The 18,498-nt window shown below is 39.2% G+C and overlaps 1 protein-coding gene across 4 annotated transcripts in view; it reads right to left on the minus strand.

Annotated features, from left to right (window-relative positions):
* Positions 1–18,498, minus strand: part of KIAA1328 (KIAA1328 ortholog) — a 181,431-nt gene that overhangs the window by 56,557 nt on the left and 106,376 nt on the right. For all 4 annotated transcript variants that reach the window (XM_057408151.1, XM_057408148.1, XM_057408149.1 and 1 more), the window contains 2 exons: positions 9,670–10,355; positions 6,470–6,565 (listed from right to left, as the gene is read on the minus strand). In XM_057408151.1, the coding sequence (XP_057264134.1) occupies positions 6,470–6,565; positions 9,670–10,355 (782 nt within the window). The remainder of the gene's footprint in view (positions 1–6,469; positions 6,566–9,669; positions 10,356–18,498) is intronic.

Raw genomic sequence — 18,498 nt, forward strand, 5'->3', positions numbered from 1 at the left:
TCTTTATGCTGGGTAGGGCAAGCAAGCATCTGCTTCCACAAATACTGCCCTTTGAGAAGCTGAAAAGCTTTTTTTCCCCTGCTCCATCAGGGACCACACTGCCATTTCCATGACACGCTGAGCTTTGAACCGTTACCCAAATCAGACTATAGCATTTGGCAACCCAGTACACATCTGTCATGATAGACTGGTTATTGGTGAAATGTTAAAGAAAAAGTCATTAACTCTTTTCCATTGCATCTAATACCCCACCTTCCTCTAGATTATTTATAATCCCCACTAAACCCACCCTCTGTTTACAGTCTTTCAACACAACAGCAAAATATATACCGTCTGGAGAGCTTTCTTGCCGTATAACACTCCCTACCATTTGGTACAACAAAAGACATTCTCTCTCCATCAAAAGGCCTGATCCCACCTGAAGCCTTGATGCTCAGATTCAAGGTTAAGGGATTAAGGCCTGAAACATTGAGTACCAGAGGAAAGGAAGCCAAATATCAAAAGAAACACAAAAATCAATCCTCTTCACCGCAGGAGCAGTGTGAAGAACAAATCAGCTGGGCTGAATCTAAAATTTTCTCTGCATGGCTCTCAAAAATTAGCACTGTTATGAAGATAATGGGTAGTTCTGCAAAGCCTCAGCACCCATGCAAAGCCACAGAGTTCAGATCAGCACACCAGCATGGTCTGGGAAGTTTTATGTCAGAATAATTCAGTGGCAAATACCAAAGTCCACTTCTGAGAAAGTGAGAGCTGGAGAGCGTGCGAGAGCACGCATGCCCTTATCTTCATATGTAGCCTGTATATCTGCAAGTGGAAGAATCTAATACTTACTGGAGTTTGCCTTTTGCTTCAATTCTCTGTGTGCTGAAGTGCAGCCAAGGTCACCGCAGGGTGGGGAAGTGGGTTTTAGCTTAGTGCAGCTGTGATCATGGCCAGAACAGCAGGGTACAGAGGATTTCTTGCTTAACTTTGTAATGCCAATAGCTTTTGTTCTTAGTCTTGAGTCATCAGTTCTGATATAAGCTTTTAAACGGTGTGAAAGTTGAGCGGGTGGGTTTAAAATCTCTTAATTTAAAACTACCTTCCAGAACATTTTGTTTTATCAGACTTTTCTTAACTTTTCCAACTGACAGATTTCTGGGACATACGAATATCTAGATTAAACATCAATTTCTCTTCATCCAGGATTACATATCAAAATAAAAAGTAACAAAACGATCTGTCTGAAAAAAGTAATCCACTCCAATTTACAAAAATAGAGTTCAGGTTTTCAAAATTCAATTCAGGCAGTAAACTAACAGTGTCTACATTTTCCTGTAAAGGAGGCATCTGCAAATGACTTGCAAAAATGTCTCTCACTGTCTGCAAGTGTTGGCAAGGAACAAACTCCTTCAGGAGATGCATGAATTTTAAATATTTCAACCCAAAGAAAGAGAATCTCTGAGCATTTTCAGTTCTGATATGTGATTTTGCAGAACCTTACCTATGCGCAAAACTGGCAAGAAATGCAACTTTTCGTGAAAATACCAAAGCACTTCAGTTTTATTCACTGACTACTATCCTACGCTTAGAAGTGTTCTAACACCAAAGTTCCCGTGCTTTCCGAAGACCTCACCTACAGGTTGGCTCCATCTGCCTATGGAGGTTACTTACGGTATCTCCTGCTTACACCGTATACCTCGTCTATCAGTAGGCTTCCTGCTGAAGGTTACTTTGGACCGTAATGGGAATCGTGTAATACTGCTGTGTGCAGCATATGTGATCATGAGAACCTACTACCTTCAGAGCCTGCACGTGGCACTAAAGAAGCAAAAACGCACACCTCACTCCAACTACACTCTCCTGTTAACATCACGACAGACCCTGGCAGCCATCTGTTGGAGGGATGCGGTGCCTATATATAGCCAGACAACACCACGAGAGAAAGAAAAACTCATTATCTGCACCTAATTCAGCATTTGCGCTACTGGCAGTTCTGCAAGCACTTTTTTTACTGGCCAAAGAAGTGTTCGCTCCACAAATATCCTATCTAAAAATGATGCGAACTTCAATGTAAAATTATCTGGAACAAGAAAGTAACTTGGGTGTTAAAAGGAGCACTAACAAGTGGGTAAGTGGCTTCCAGCTACACAGATTTTATGGGCCATTTGTAAGCACAGTTGATTTCAGACCGATTTAATGTGCCAGTCTGCCAAAACAGCAAAGAGATGAAAAATAAAAATCCCAGCAAACTGTATTCAACACATTCCTAAAAGTTGGCCAAGTACTAAGCAGACCAAGGACATTTTACAGATGAACAGAAGCCTGGGAAACCACTTATGGCACTGGTGATGGTTTCCCCTCCAGCGACTCAGGACAAGAGTAACAGGAGGTGACACATACTGCCATGAAGAACTGACAATAACATTCCAAATAGGAAACCGAATGGGTGCTACCACTGCCACTGGTTGTTAATTATCAACTCCCTTCAAACACAGGAGTAATGGGGATGGTGCAAGTCACATGTGATTGCATGTGATTTTTATTTCATTTCTTAAATTAGTTGGAGGGGGGTATTGTGTGAACAAACCTGGATATGCCTAGAACAGCAGGGGGAGCTGCTAGCCTGCGTTCCTCTGTCTATTTAATTGCCTTGGATATTTGGACAAAAACACTGAAGTACGCTTTCACATCACCATAGAAAGATGCCTGCATGTCTAACAAGCCTCAGAAAAAATCAAGTTCATAACAAAGCATTAAACAAGGAGCAAGAGATAATTGTCACCTTCTATCACAAGATAATAAAAATAGTTACACCATAAACATAAAAATCTTTTAAAAGACCCCTGACAGCATTCCCTCCTGGAACTATCACCATAGCAATGTGCATTCAGATAGTGGGGGAAAGTACTGCTGAATTCTGCATTTGATATTTTCAACTAACTAAAAATACAAACTGGAAAGAAAATACATGCGGGTGATACAGAATGAAGCACATGAACATAAAAAAGCCTTCAACAGAATTAAAGGTGGCAAATTCCACTTGCAAATCTTTAATACTCCAGGAAAGAAATCCTTTAACCAGGTAGCACACATTGAAAGAGTGCCTGCAGATAACTAAAGCCATCCGATAGCTGCTGTATTCCTATTCATAATGTTTTGCACAGGTCAGTGTCAAGGTGCAGTGGCACTGTTGTGTGAAATCTCAGGAAAAGACGCAGGTTAGAGAGAAGGCCAGTAGAAAGCTGTATTGGCAGAGCCGTACAGCAGGGCAAAAAGCAGGGCATCTTGTACGTTAAGATTTAGGCACAAAGCACAACTCTAAGAAGGGGGGGGGCTTGCAAAGTAGCAAACTGCATCTTCTCTAGTTGGTGCTATTAAAAAGGGCTGATTTTCATGACATTCAGATCCATCATTGAGATGAAATAAAGGTGAACAGAGTGGATTGTTTTGAAATTCCTCTCCCAGATGCAGACATCAGGAGCACACACAAAAGCAGGTGCCGGGTGTATTGATCCTACTGAATACGCATGGAGTGGGTACTTGAGCATGTACCAAGCATCTGCGTTTGGGAGATGGAAAGCGCTTTGTAAAAGGCTGTTTTATGCTAAACAAATGCATCAGGTTATGTTTTTATTTTGAATATTTTAAAGCGTCTTGCACACTGGGGCAGATTTGAAAAGAAATTATACAGGCAGACAACTTGCCATTAACTGTACAAGTTACTATCTCTATAGCTGAAAATTGGCTGTGGGCTCAGTTAGGAGCACTACAAGCTACTGAAAACCATCCTCAATAAAACCTGGTCTGACTGCTGCACCTCAGAGAACTCGAGATCCTGCATTTGAAGACTCTTCAGGCCCCATATGCCGGCCCAGCTGCAGCAGGAAAAGGGACGGACACATTTCTTCCCAACAGCTCCTCAACATACCCAGCAGGAAAGTGACAAATTCAACACTTGCAAATACAGCAAATTCGTATCAAGACCATCCAAAGATGCTGAGATGGACAATGCTAGCTGACTTTGATAACTAAAAGATCATAATGATCATAATTCAGAAGAGAAAATGAAACAAGCATCTGTTATAAAATTTGGCTATGCTTTGTAGTAATCTCTGAGATAAAAGTTCCCTTTTTCACAGACAATAACCAAATTCTGTACCAGAAATCAACCTCTGTATTGTATTTGTTTGTGGAATCTTTTTCCCCCTTTTTCAAGGAGGGAAAAAATTAATCCCTACAGGAGATGACAAGATGCCTTTTAAAGTATGTATCTCATTTCTGACTACAATTACCTTTCAATACCCTGGCACAGCTGCACATTCCTATTTGCTTTTTGTTTTTCATTAAGGGCTCCTCTATTATTTCTACCCATCCTATAGCATTTATGCCTGGCAGTGATGCACATTCCCTTGCCTACAATTCTTCCCACAGATAGTAGAGAATAAATTGCAATTAGATTTTCGTAATTGTAGATAATTAACTCAAAATGAGCTGTTAATTATAAAAAACCCTATGTTTTTCAGTTCTTGATTATATTATTTATTTTACTTCTAAACTCCAGTATCTCACTTCAGCAAGTTTAGTATTTTAAAGGACTTTCACCATTTCCTTTAAAACACCAGGATAATTTTAAGCTAAGATCGGCTTATTTGAAGACTGAAATCAAGTTACATGCTGTGAGGTTTGCTAGAGGGGCTCTTACGTATGAACTGGAAGTCAGAGAAGGCTGTTTTTCAATTAGGGTTCTGATAGTATTTGCTGTCACAAGAACCATTTGGCAGGTCAATTAAAAAACAAATAACAACTATAATAATAATAATAATAAACCCTCCAAAAGACACTGTTAAAAGATGCATGCCTACCAGTTCTTCCTCCTTCTAAGCTCAAGCCACACACTTGCAAAATCTCCCTTGATACTGAAGAAAACACTTACATATTCAAATGCATAAAAGAGACAAATGGACTTGTCTTCCATAGCCTCTTTCAGCCTTACATTAGAGTAAATTATTTAGGGAGCATTCATCTGGTAACCTTTGCAAAACTGAAGATGGCATACAGGAAGAAAAACTTCCAAGTGTTTTGCTGCCAAACTTCAGAACCAGCTGGCATGGCTTAAGACTGCATGAACACATACTCACTTTGAAAAATTACAGTAAATTAAACGAGGGGAATGAAGAGACGGAGGGGAACCTTCTGAAATCTGGAACTCTTGTTTTATTAATGGCACAAGTTCCTCATCTTCCCTGCTTAGGCTGTGTAGATTTCTGCAGGTTTTTGGTAAACTGTTGCCAAGAAGCCCTACAGATGTTCTAGGTTACATTTTTCCTCCAAGGCACTTAATGCTACTGCATTTTAAACATACCAGTGATCACATTTCGATCACTTCAGTCAGTGTGAAAATAAAAATGCATCGAATGTAATGAGGATATGCCAGTAACTCACAGCAGCCAAACACCTGGTTAAGCAGTGAAGTATTCCAAGGAAACTAATAACTCCTGTTGTTATGGAGAAAGAGTCTTATCCCTTTCCAGTGAAGAGGAATCTCAAAAAATAAAATCAGTATCACAATGATTTAAAAAAAGAAAAAAAAATATTGGATGCTTATTTTATAAATAAATTAACAGTTCTTCCAGTATTCCCCTAATGGACACAAAAGGTTATTATTTTGAAGTCCCTAAAGACGAGGCCATTCAAAGGACAGCTGTTCATCTTGTCCACCTGAAGACATTTTGTTCAAATGAACATCTATAGTTAAAGCACAGAACAAAGAGATGTTATTTCTTGAGAAAGGGAGAAAAACCCTATCAAATTCAGTTTTTATTTGTTGCTTTTCTAATGAGCCTGAATATTCTCCCAGTGTTAACAGGAAATGGATGGGACAGAAAGAAAACACAATCGTGTATTGATTAAAGTTTTAAATAGCATGTAAAATTGAGATAAAGAGCTGGAAACTGGCTTAACTCTAATTCCAGTTATTGCAGTGTCAGTTTGCTCTGATCACTCTGAAGCAGAGGGGCAACTCAGCACTGTTTGAGAAACAAGGAACTGTCACCAAGTGTAAAGGATCATTTCTATCAGTGAGTTAAAGGGTAATGTATTTTTTTACATCAGGTACAAATCCAAACTAAAGAGATGTCCTGATCGTAATTGAAAAAAAAAATAACAGGCAGTACCTAAAACAAAGAACAAAAGCTAAGATTTTGTGAATTTTGAACTGGGCTAGGTTAGTGTCTTTAAGAGATGACACACAAAACCTCTACAGACCCTACAGAGAGTCAATCCCTAAACCTTGAGTAAAAACAGGTCAGCATAACTACTGAGTTGACACTTAAAATGCAACAGCCAATGAATTTTACCTTTCCTGCAGAAAAAAGCTCCTAATCTGAAACAAACACCTGAACAAATAGACTTGGCAGCCAACAGCACCACTGTCAAGAAGATATACTGACACTGTGAAGTACTTAGAAGTGAAAAGAGAAATTACCTTAGCCCCATGCTCTTGCTGTTCATCATCACAGCAAGTTCTCCCGGTGCTTCATCAATGGGCACATCTTCTGAAATAGGCATGTGGCCTCTAAACCTGAAAAAGCAGAATTAGCTGGTTTTGTAGCTGGTCAAATCATCACACCAGAAACTCACCACAGTAAGGTGAGTTGTGTGCCTACAAACAGAGCACTTCATCACATTAAATGCAGCGCTCGTGACTGTTTGCACAGTTTCAAATATATTTTTGTATTGGAAGGCTGACTTATGTCCAGTGCCTTTGCTTCTAAGGGTTACCATTGGGAAAAAGATAAGCAAAATTTCATTTACTGATTTCCAAGGACCAGCTCCCTTAAGAAAATGGGCACAGTATCCAGTAACAAACATCCTTGTTGGGCTTAGCTTACAGCTGAGCCTTTTTCTTATAGCCCCACCTTTTTCTTTCTCTCCAATGAAGATAGAAAAATCAACAGTAGAGGTACTTTTTATTTGAATAACATACCTGTTTACCCATATGTTTACCCATAATTGTCTACTCTGGTGTTGCTGGCATCACAAGGAGTCACTGAACTGCCCCTTTCCCAGCAAACGCACCATTTTTGACAGCTGAACAACTATTGCAGTAGAAACTGCAAACTCAAAGCACTATGCTTACTTGAGGCTAAATAGGGAAATGTGGGAAATTAAAATGCAGTTATGATGCAGTGTGGCCAAAAAAAAGGATCAGTTTGTACTTCTGCTAAAAAAGCAGAAGACTTAATAGCTAATAATTACAAATGGTCAGACCTTTACTTGTCATTCAATGACAATACTTTCAGCAGCTCAGAATGGACATTAACCAGCACTCCACCCATGCAGAAGGACAGACAAAAATAAACACTATCTGGAAATGGATTTTTGTTATAATATTTTTTTAAACAGTCATGATATTAAGGCATGAACTAGGTTAGAGCCTCCTGACAACGAAGCAAAAGGTATTTGAGCTTAGCTAAACAAATTTTTATTGTTTGTAGTATATAAAATTACCCTGTTATCGAGTTATACACCTAGAACTGAAACAGAACTGTGATGCCCAAGAGATTTACCTGTAAATCATAGAATCATAGAATAATTAGGGTTGGAAAGGACCTTAAGATCATCAAGTTCCAACCCCTCTGCCGTGGGCAGGGACACCTTAGGCTAAATCATATCACCCAAGGCCTCATCCAACCTGGTCTTGAACACTGCCAGGGATGGAGCATTCACAACCTCCCTGGGCAACCCATTCCAGTGCCTCACCACCCTAACAGGAAAGTATTTCCTTCTTATATCCAACCTAAACTTCCTCTGTTTAAGTTTTAACCCGTTACCCCTTGTCCTGTCACTACAGTCTCTAATGAAGAGTCCCTCTCCAGCATCCCTATAGGCCCCCTTCAGATACTGGAAGGCTGCTATGAGGTCTCCACGCAGCCTTCTCTTCTCCAGGCTGAACAGCCCCAACTTCCTCAGCCTATCTTCATACAGGAGGTGCTTAATTCTAAAGACACTGAATATTTTCAAGAGCAAGTGTGCTATATTCTAGATGCTTTACTTAGACTGAATATGGCAAATGTGCTTTTACCTGCACCTCTGAAAAGAGATCACAAAAATATTGAATCCTCAGATTGATCATCTATGATTTTGTTTCACAGAATTCTTTCAGGTAACTAGAGTTCTGTAAATCCTGATGCTTTTTCAGGGAAAACAAAAACAAACGAAAAAGAAAAACCAGAAGCTAAAATAGGCATAATGGCATTAACAAGCACATTATCATAGATATCTATCGTAAGTTCACTTTTTTCTGGGCTCAAATGCTGAAAAAAATCCATGAGAAACAAAACCACCAAAAAACTCGATCTGTATGTCCTTCATATTCCACTTGTTTTTCATTAAAGAGATGCATGTGCAGAATTAAGGTATTTGATGATTAAAAATCCATCTGTTCCTACTTAATTCTCACCTGAAGTCATAATCCTTTGTTTGTAACCTCATTTTCAACACACAAGTTTGTGATTGCCTTTAAGACAAGTATTTTTAAAGCCATATAAACACCTTATTTTCAATGCAAGCCACAAACCAAGACAACAACAACAAAAACCCCCAAAACAAACACCTAATTTTCCGTATTCTCTGTCACAGTTTGCAAGGTAACCAGGTGGCTGTGATTAAGAAGAAAAAGTGATAAATTCGTACATGGTGGTTATAATATCTGAATGTATGAAGTGGGTCATGTAATGCATACTCTCACGGGATGCTGTCAGCAGTTGCCATATTAAAACGGTATCAAAATAAGCATCCCCATGAAACCCTCCTATAGCTTCTTCCAAAAGACTGCTAGTTTTCCCCATTTCTTTCCCTTCCTAATGCTGAAATGCTAGTGCTCAACTGAGTTACACTGGCTAATTCAACTTGCTTTAACCTGCTCCCTTTAACGCACCCTCTCCACTCTAGTAATGTGATAACCAATAAACTGGTTTCTCCTTCTTTCCCAGAGACCCCATTTACAGTGTCACTAAGATGTTACCTTATCTCTGCAACTAACTCATAGGCCTTTAAAGCCACATCCCATATTTCTATTCTTACAGTTTCAGTCATGTATTGTGCCTCAGCCTTCACATTCTGCCTTCCACAAACACCACTGGGAAAAAAAACGTCCTTGCTACACAGAGCTTCATTGCGTTTCCATACATATATATTCCACATATACATAAAATTATCTCCTTTCCTGTAAAATACACTTTGTCCAGTCCCTACCTAGGAAGATGCAATGCTTCAAAACTGACCTCTTCAAGGAAAGAAGGGGAATGACATATATGTCTTCTGTGCTCACACTGCTCTCTTGGCAAATGTCTGTATTCCTTCAATACCTGCAGTAAGATCAACCTCTCATTTTCTTCTGCTGCGTCTCTTTCCCTACCTAGTCTTTTAGCACTGCTTTTCTTGCGCCTTTCTTTCTACCCCCGACTGTTTTCCTCTGCTGCTTTCCACAGCTGTCATGCTGTTTCCCAACACTATATGCTAACATACTAGTAAGTCTACTCTCCTCTAAATCACGGTTAGAGAAAATTTGTGCTATAGGTCTTAATTATTTTATCAGTTCCATTCTCCCACTTTAATTAACTGTGGCCCATGTTTCATTAGGAATTTTAGAAATCTGTTACAAATTAGGAATCTCAAAATCACCTGTTATAATCCATACAGGATTGGTGTAGCCGCTGTTGTTTCAGGAGCAGTTTTGCTTCTTGCTCAGCCAGTAAATGTTGGACTCGTTCCTTTTCAATTTCCAGCTCCATTTTCTGCAGAAGCAGCTTCTGCCTTCTTTCTTCATATAACCTTTTAGCATTCTCTGTTTCTTTTTTCCTAGAGTCCACACTGTCATTCAGCCCAGAAACCTGAGAGAGCCTAGAATCATCACAGGTTTTGTGAACTGGTGCAGAGTGTTTTCTAAGTACCTGGCTGACCTGGTGGCTCTCCTGCATGCTCCCTGAGCATCCTCCTTGCTTGCAGGCACAACCATGACAGACTTGTAGAGGGCACATGCTGTGAAATTCATTTGCTTTCTGGTCAATCTCCTGAGGTGGTTTTACATGGCGAGGGCTCCTCTGTTTGGCTGGGGAAATTATGTTGTTCCACTTCCTGTGCAAGCCATTTTCTACTGGATATTCCTTCAGAGATTCCTGATGGTTGTAGTGAATTTCAGCCCCATAATCATAATTATTTCTGCAAGGCTGAGGCAATGCAACACGGGCTGGGCTTCCAGCCTTTGATGCTTTACTGTTCTTATGCAAAGTTTGAGATCCCCCAATACCCAAGTAGGAACCATCCAGCTCCAAAGACGGTTGCTGGCATAAGCTCTTCTTACTGGATACCTGCAATAAGAAAAACAATTTCCTGTGAATTACCAAAATTTACCTTTGCTCATTAATTTCACTTTGTACATGTGTTCTCTCAGAAATAACTTGATGCATCATGCAGATGGACATACAGCCAAACCCGAGAAAATGTTCATCAGAAGACAGATATGAATCTGCTATCAAATCTACATTTCATTCCATCTACGCAATTGTAATAAATGTAAAACTACTGCCTGCAGGATCTTCAGCATAAAATGAGTCACTTCAGAGTATCAAGTAGTTGTGAGCATCTAGGGTTACATAAAATCAACTTGAAGAGTGGCAAAAAACATTAAATGTTAAGGTTTGAAAATGTTTAATTTTGAATACTGAGCCAAAAAATCCATTCAGCCACTATAAATACTCTTTGATTGGCCATTACACAGCAGGAGATTTGATGTAAAACATTTCACCTTGCACTGAATAGGATATTACTTACCGCTGGAAATTTGATGAGAGTTTCTGAAATATCTTTACAGAAACACAGATAAAAACCAACTACTTTCTGTAAAAAATGGTTGTACATCAAAAGCTGTCATTTAAATACAAAACATGTTTAAGTTCAGCTATAAACGTAAGTGATTTTTCAATTAAGCTGGGCAAGTGATTATACTCTGATAAAACTCTGAAGAAAGGAAGCAACTGTAATTCACATTTGTCAACCCAGTGCAAGCAAATTCTAGTGGTTTTGTTATACTCATGGATATTATGTAAGAGACATCAAAATCCTACTTACATCCAGGAGTATCTTTGCACTATGGTTCATGTAGGCAGTTAAACATTTGAGTTTTCATGCACATCAGAACAGCAGTGAATCAGGTACTCTCATTTATTTTGCTAGTCCTGCGCATTAATTTCAATAACGTGCTGAATTTAAACTCCTACAACCTTTGGGACCTTCCACAAAGATCTAATTCTTTTAATTACAGAAGACAGGTTTGTTAAAGATAACAAAACCGCTGCAGTGAAAGTGGTATAGCAGGGAAATTTGGTAACCACTGATGGAAAGAAAGGTCTTATTTGCACTCTGTTCACACTTACAATAGATAGGTATTACCACATGGAGTGGAAGACAGTCAGCAAGCCTTGAAACACTAGAATTCAGGAATGCAAGCGAGTGTCCAGCGATGATTAGAAGAGAGATATAATCTACATCTATGCAGTGTTTATATGTATAATTTAAATTATTTTTATAAACAAACAAAATACCAAATATACTCTGCTGCCCTTCAAGACAACCAATTACAAGTTTCTTGTAGACTTCACAGAATGTAAATTAACATGGATTAGCACCTGAATACTGATATTTTATTATTTCCAGGTTTGTAGCTACAAATACATCCTCCCTGCCATGTGATTGAAAGCCAAGGATGTCACAGTTTGCTTAAAGAGCCCAGTGAGTTGGAGGCATTTGCATTAATGTCAGTGCTAAATGTCTGAGCAAAGTCTGGTGCTTGGACTGGGTGAAAAGTGCAGGACATTAAAATATTTTAAAGTCAGAGGGGCTGGCAGGGCAACTGAGCAGAAAAAGACGGAGTTTGGTTATTTATTATTTCTAGCATGCCATCCTTGTCTGCAGTATTTTGTAGACAAATAAAGGCTACAAAGCCCTTTTAATCTAAATTAGACAATGCATAAAGGGATGACCAGAAACAGGGAGAAATATTACAAAAAAAAAGGAAAGTAAGAGAATCGCATGGTTATGTGTTGTCTCTCATTTCATACCTCACCTGCTTCTGTTAATGAAGCATTTAGGGCACCGAGAAAGAAAGGCTTTCAAAACGGCCAGTTTCCCAGCCTCCAGGACAGCAGAAGGTGGCAGACCTGGAGGTATTCTTATAGGATCCTACCAGAGCTGGCAGCTTAGGGTGGCCTACAGAAAGCATACACCTATCCTTCTGCAGCCCATAAAAAGAAGTAAAAAAGAGCAAAAAAGAGAAGACTCGAAAGATGAAATAACTGAGAAATTCTGTATTTTAGCAGTTTGGTTTATTGACTGAAGAGACAAGAGAATGTTAAGAAAGCTAAGCACACAAATGAAGATGGTACAAAATAATCATCAGTAGCAGGTTTAAGAATAAAGGTCCACATCGCAAATTAACTTCATGGCTGAGACTCTATTAAGAGTCCCTGAAGGCCCTAAAAGAGAGGTACCAGTTAGCATTTGTTGACCTTGGCCACCATTAAATCTGCCCTGATGGTCTCAGAAATGGCATTGACATTTAAAGACTTCATAACAAGGCAGAGAAACTTTAATGTTATTTCACAGTTACAATATGTTTGCAGGGGGGAAAAATTCTCATTAATGTCTTTGAATGCAAGTGGGGCTTTTGTATTCTTTCGAAGGCGGTCATGTTAGGCAGAAGACTAAGTTCCAGCATGCCTCTGACAGCTACTCAGTACTTTGCGGGGTCTAACCCCACAGGAAAAATAACTATTAGGAGTCAGAAGCCAGTCATCAAATTTTTCAGCAATTTGTGTTTTTCTGCAAATGCTTTAACTGAAAACTACAGTTGGATGGTAGAGGTGGCAGAGAAAAGGGACTTTTACACTTACGAGGGATCAGATGGGACAGGAGCATGCCATGACAGACCTGTACGATGTAAAATGCAGTCCAGGTGAAGGGGAAAAAAAAGACAAAAAAAAAGGAAAAAATAAAAATCCAAACACCCACCTATTACCGTGAGTCTAAAGACACACAAGCATAAGGAATCAGGTAATTTTGCAAGATGAGTTTAAGAAAGATAATGCCTATGGGACACATGGAAACCATGACGGACCATGATGGAACAGCTGTGCTCTCCCCTCCATGGAGCTCTTCCAGGCTTGTTGTACGGTATTTAAAGACCCAACTTCTTTTAACTGAGGCTTAAACAAACAAACAAACTCAGAGTGTTCCTTGCAACATATGGAGTTAATAAGACTTGATCAGATGTGAAAGCCTTGCATGGAAACAAGGAGATATTAAAAAATAGTTCAAATAATCTTTAGGGGGGTTTAAAGAGAAAGACAAGTGGGGAGCTCTAAGAAATCTTTACTGCAATCCCAGTAATTTTTGCTCAGGGATTCAGAGCAGAGCTTAAACAAACATCCAGTCCTTAAAACTTCCTACAAACAGACAAACAGCGCACCAGTTTTATGCACACAGCATTGTAATCTGTGCAAATTCTTCTTAAATGCAACTTGTGTGCTCTGCAGTGTTAATTCACAGCACTAGCAGAGGAGATGCATTTACAGACTGACTCCAGCACACAGGGCTTTGTACTGCAAGAGGTGAACTAGTAACTGATCAGATCTTACAATCTTAACACAGGCAAGGTCCTGACAGACTTCACTGGTAGCTCTGCATGTACAAAACATGTTTGAGAAACAGCCCAAAATCATTACCTTGAAAAGTCTTGCTCTCTGAGGACAAAAGCTAGGCTTCTAGTAAAATACTGTGAACAACAGAATTCCTACAGGTGTTAACAGTGTTAGTGGTTAACCCATAGCACCTGGGTTTGCAGTTTGTAGCTAAAATATATTTGAATTAAAAAAAAAAAAAAAAGAGACAATGAACTAAAACTGTACTCAGCTGTATCTTCGGAACATCTCTCTAACATGGGTTTTCAGCTCTAGGATTTCTTTAGTGGGGTAGAAACAGAGGGAGGAATATGCAGGTTCAGTCTACTGTGCTGGTCTGAGCATGGACCCTGGACAAAGCCAAGAATGAACAGAAGCAAAAACCAGAGAATTACAGGTATTTAAAGATGATGCAAAAATTTCAAAATAGACAAATGAGAGGCTAGTATATACAGGGGCACCTTTAAGAGCACCAAGGGCATGTATCTCTACACTCTTCACCAGCTTCATTGCTTTCCTTTGGACAGGCTCCAGCAAAATTTATTAGGAAAAATGTCTTCACCAAAAGGGCTGTCAAGCATTGGAACAGGCTGCACAGGGAAGTGGTGGAGTCACCATCCCTGGAGGTATTTAAAAGATGCATAGATGCAGGACTGACACGGTTTAGTGGTAGACTTGGCAGTGTTGGGTTAACAGTTGGTCTCAATGATCTTAAAGGTCTTTTCAAACCTAAATAATTCTATGATTCTGTTAGTGATCTAGCTGACTCACTCACTAGGGTATACATCTTAAACCCAGAACTCAGTCTCCACTATGCATTGCTGATGTATGGGTCTCGCATGAATAAAGCTTGGCTTTCGGTTTGCAGGTCTATCGACAGTATAAGCACTTGCTCTTGTCAGTAGAATGAGAAGTATATATTATAAATAAGCTCAGGTAGAATATCGGGGCAACAGAAATGCCATTTTAAGGACAATTATTTCAAATGATACGACTATTTGAAGTGCATTACGAGTGATTAAGGAGCTATTCTTTCCAAGAGTCTGTAAGAATTTTTCAAGGAGAATATAAAAGGTAAAGATTTTGAAGTAAATTAGTAAGACCCACTGGAGTCTATCAATTATATTTTTTTTAAATCACATAATCCTTTATTAAAATCTCTACCATAAGTAACCTAATATCATAACAAAGTGCCCACATAACAGTTCAGCAACTGTCTCTGTCAGTATCTAAGATAAATACAGTAGATAACTTGGAAGGTAAACTGACCATTTTTCAAGCAAGGAATAAAGCACCATTTTCTGTAGAAATTATGTATGGCTATGATTGCCATATTCACTGAATAAAACAAGCGGTCTCAGTTCAAAGAATCAGTACATGAATGACAGTCACAAGCCTCTATTTTTCCTGTAAAAATCAACTGAACTCAATACAGTGAACAGGTGTAGCGAATAACAGAAAAAGAAATAATAGAATAGGTTCACATCACAAAAAAGTGAATCTGTAGATATGAGCTGACAGCAGAGGAACACCTCCTATGTTTGTGTTGCCTTCAGTTTTTTCCCTCCTCTTTGTTAAGAGGGTCTGAGCTGGAATGCCAGGTGCACAAAAAACCTGCAGTCAAAGTGGCATGTGAGCATTTGCTGGCACTCAGCTTTAAGTGTATATTTTGCATTAATAAACATGCCACCCTTCTTCTGCAGCTACACAAATATTGTAGCTAATCTCTAACAAATGCTTCCATTTCAGATCAGCAACCTGGTTTTACGCTGGCTGATAAGGCAGTCATTAATAATACAGTGCTCCAAGAAAACTAAAGCGAGGAGCCTCTACGTTGAGCCCTGAAGTCACTGTGAGCAGAATGCCCATTAAGCCCAAACAGTACCTACATATGGCAATGCAATACATGACCACTAAAATTAAGCAAATATGTTTGCTTTCCGAAACAAAACTATCGTTCCTGTTTGCACTATAGGAAAATGCCAGTATACTAATGTTGACAGCACCAGGTCTAACTATTAACATTCAATGTGCTGCCAACATTATAAAAACGAAAAATCACAATTTTCTGACTTCAATTTTTTACTTCTGCCCTTTATTTTACTGAAGAATCAGTAGTTCAAGACCTAGATAAATATTTCAGAAACTATACTATATGTGAGCAGAGCAGGTCACTACCATTTCCCAGTGCATTTGGAGTTCATGTGAAATAAGGGCAGAAGAGTGATGAGCTGCATTTTTAACATGGGCATACACAGAATAGTTGTCTAGCTGATAGAGAATGCGTAATGCAACATCTGCACGGTATGCCTTGCCAAAGCCCATCCCAAATAAATGTAGTGCATTCTCCCTAGTGCAATTAACTCTCGTACTCTGGCAGGTTTTGCTAGAAGATCATCAAGGTAGATTACCTTCCAGCATATGAACTAAATACTTACAGGTGTTATATCATCAGTTATTACTTACAAACTTCTGCATTTAACAAGACATCCAGGCAAATGAATGATCTAATTTATGAATTATTTATAAGAGTTTCACAGCATGCTCCTGGCGTCATCCATGGCCTTTTCCAGGTCATATGACACCAATTAGAGCTGAATTTTAAATTATTCAATAACCTGAACTCTCTTGTCATTTAACATATAGATATCAATGCAGTAAACAAGTTAAGTCTAATGGGCCCTGGAGGTTTGCGTTCCTCCACCCGTCAGCAGCAGAGGCTGTATGCTACCACTGGAATGGAAAATAATAGAATGCAGCAGTCAAAAACATTTGCAAGGTTTTAATAAGTTATTTTGGCTCCCCGAGGGATTTTAGTATAACTTACAAGCACTGAATCTAAAACATATTAAAGTCCTTAGCTATGTGCTTTTAAAACAAAATTAGGACATAGCAAAAGAGCAAGTCTGACACTAACCCTAATTTAGGCCCTTAACTTGAAATGTAGTGGAAATTATGGACTAAGCAAGATTTACTATGCACAGCTCATTACCTTCAGGCTTTCCTACAGTACAGCCAAAAATAGCCCCTCTCCCAACACATATACACCTGCGTGTAAAGATAAGGGAAATGGAAATGTTAATTTAACAGCTATCAGTTGACAGGTATACCTTTGCATTTATTAGCACTTGGGTGGAGAAGGGACCTCCACCATCCTCCCATCCTAACAGCGCTGGGGAGACCCATCTGGATTTGGGTATTGGCTTCAAGATGTACTACTTCAGTTTGGAGGTTTAAGGACCTCTGTGGCACATTATAAGAAGAAGAGAGGGAATGTAATAGCCTCCAAAGCACAGATGCAATAAAAGGTATCTTAAAACCATTCTTTTCCGTGATGACTATGAGAACAAGAAGATATCAACAGCAAAGATACCTGAGATGGTGAGCACAGTTAGGTACCTGATACCACCTCAGTGTAAAGTCTGCAAGAAACATGCAGCAAGCATGCCCCATCCTGGCTCTGAATCAGTTGCCCTCTGACATCTCATGAACCTGAAAGCATGGCTGCATGACTGAAGGGAGGTGTACAGACCTCTCCATTTAGGGCTGATCTAACCTGAGAAGTCCAAGACATATGGCAGAAAACTTTGGAGACTCAGTGCAGCTCAGTACAAGCCTAAACTGTGCCTCTACAGGCTTATTTTTATAGTATCTGTGCCTCAACCTTCTGAATGCTGCCATAATAAACCCCAGACACACTCCTGCAGAGGGGTCACTTGCAGACCCCTATGGAGGACCCAGCAACCTCACTCATCTGCAGACACATTCCCTTTTCACTTTCACTGCTTTGCAAGGATTAAAAAGTTTTCTGAGCTCTATCCAACAGCAAGAGGAAAAGATGGAAAGGAGATGTTCAGTTTATCCTTTTAAATGCTAGCAAGAAGTTCTCTATCTACTGCTGTCAAGATGAAAGCCAAAAAAACCAATGACATTGAGAAAACATCATGCCAAATAAGTAAAAGCATACCTTTCCAAAATGTCTAGGCAGATTAGGAAGGATGAGGATTTAGATAAAGGAATATAACATTGGATTTTCTTCATTTTATCATAGGAGGGGACTGCAAGACAGATTTTTTTTAACTTAAAAAAAAAATAGCAGAAAAGGGAAAAAAAAAAAAGACAACTGCCTAATCTCACAGCACACATTTTAAGAACATACGAAAATAGCTATAAGGGATTTTATTTTGGTTACCAGCCAGATTTAGTTTCATTCCTATGCTGGGCAGCATTTGATTATTTCACATTAAGGGTAGTAACATGTTGGATGATAAGAGGAAAGTTCATATTGGTTTTCATTAAAGAGTAATAGCCACCATGTATTGGGTCCTTGAAGGTAACTTTTTCAAAGTTAGTTTAAAAAGCAAACAGTTTTCTACTTGGAATCACAAGTTTACCATATCAGGGGCTACACGTTCCTAGCTACTGCCAGTCTTTTTCGAATCCAATCAACATTTGCTCCAAAGCCACACTTTCATAGCTCCAGACACAGGACAAAAGGGCAAACACACTGCAGCCTTTCTAAATAGCCCTGATTACTGTGATCAAACAGAAGCCAGATACTTATGCGGATAAGAATGCATAGAGTTTGATATGTGAAGATTACCACAGGAGTAGACATTGAATCAGCATTTGCCAACATGTACTTCACCATGACAGCCAATATTCACCTGTCCCCCATATTTACACTAGGGGTAACTGTGGTACCCACTGGCCAGCTATGAATTTTAAGTCATAGCTACTATTCACTCAGGAAAATTACCAGAAAGTTTTACTTCCT

Source organism: Pezoporus wallicus, unplaced genomic scaffold, assembly GCF_028554395.1.
Source record: "Pezoporus wallicus isolate ANWC-B61680 ecotype Strahan unplaced genomic scaffold, APGP_CSIRO_Pwel_v1 contig_6996, whole genome shotgun sequence".
In the NCBI taxonomy this organism is placed as follows: Eukaryota; Metazoa; Chordata; class Aves; order Psittaciformes; family Psittacidae; genus Pezoporus; species Pezoporus wallicus.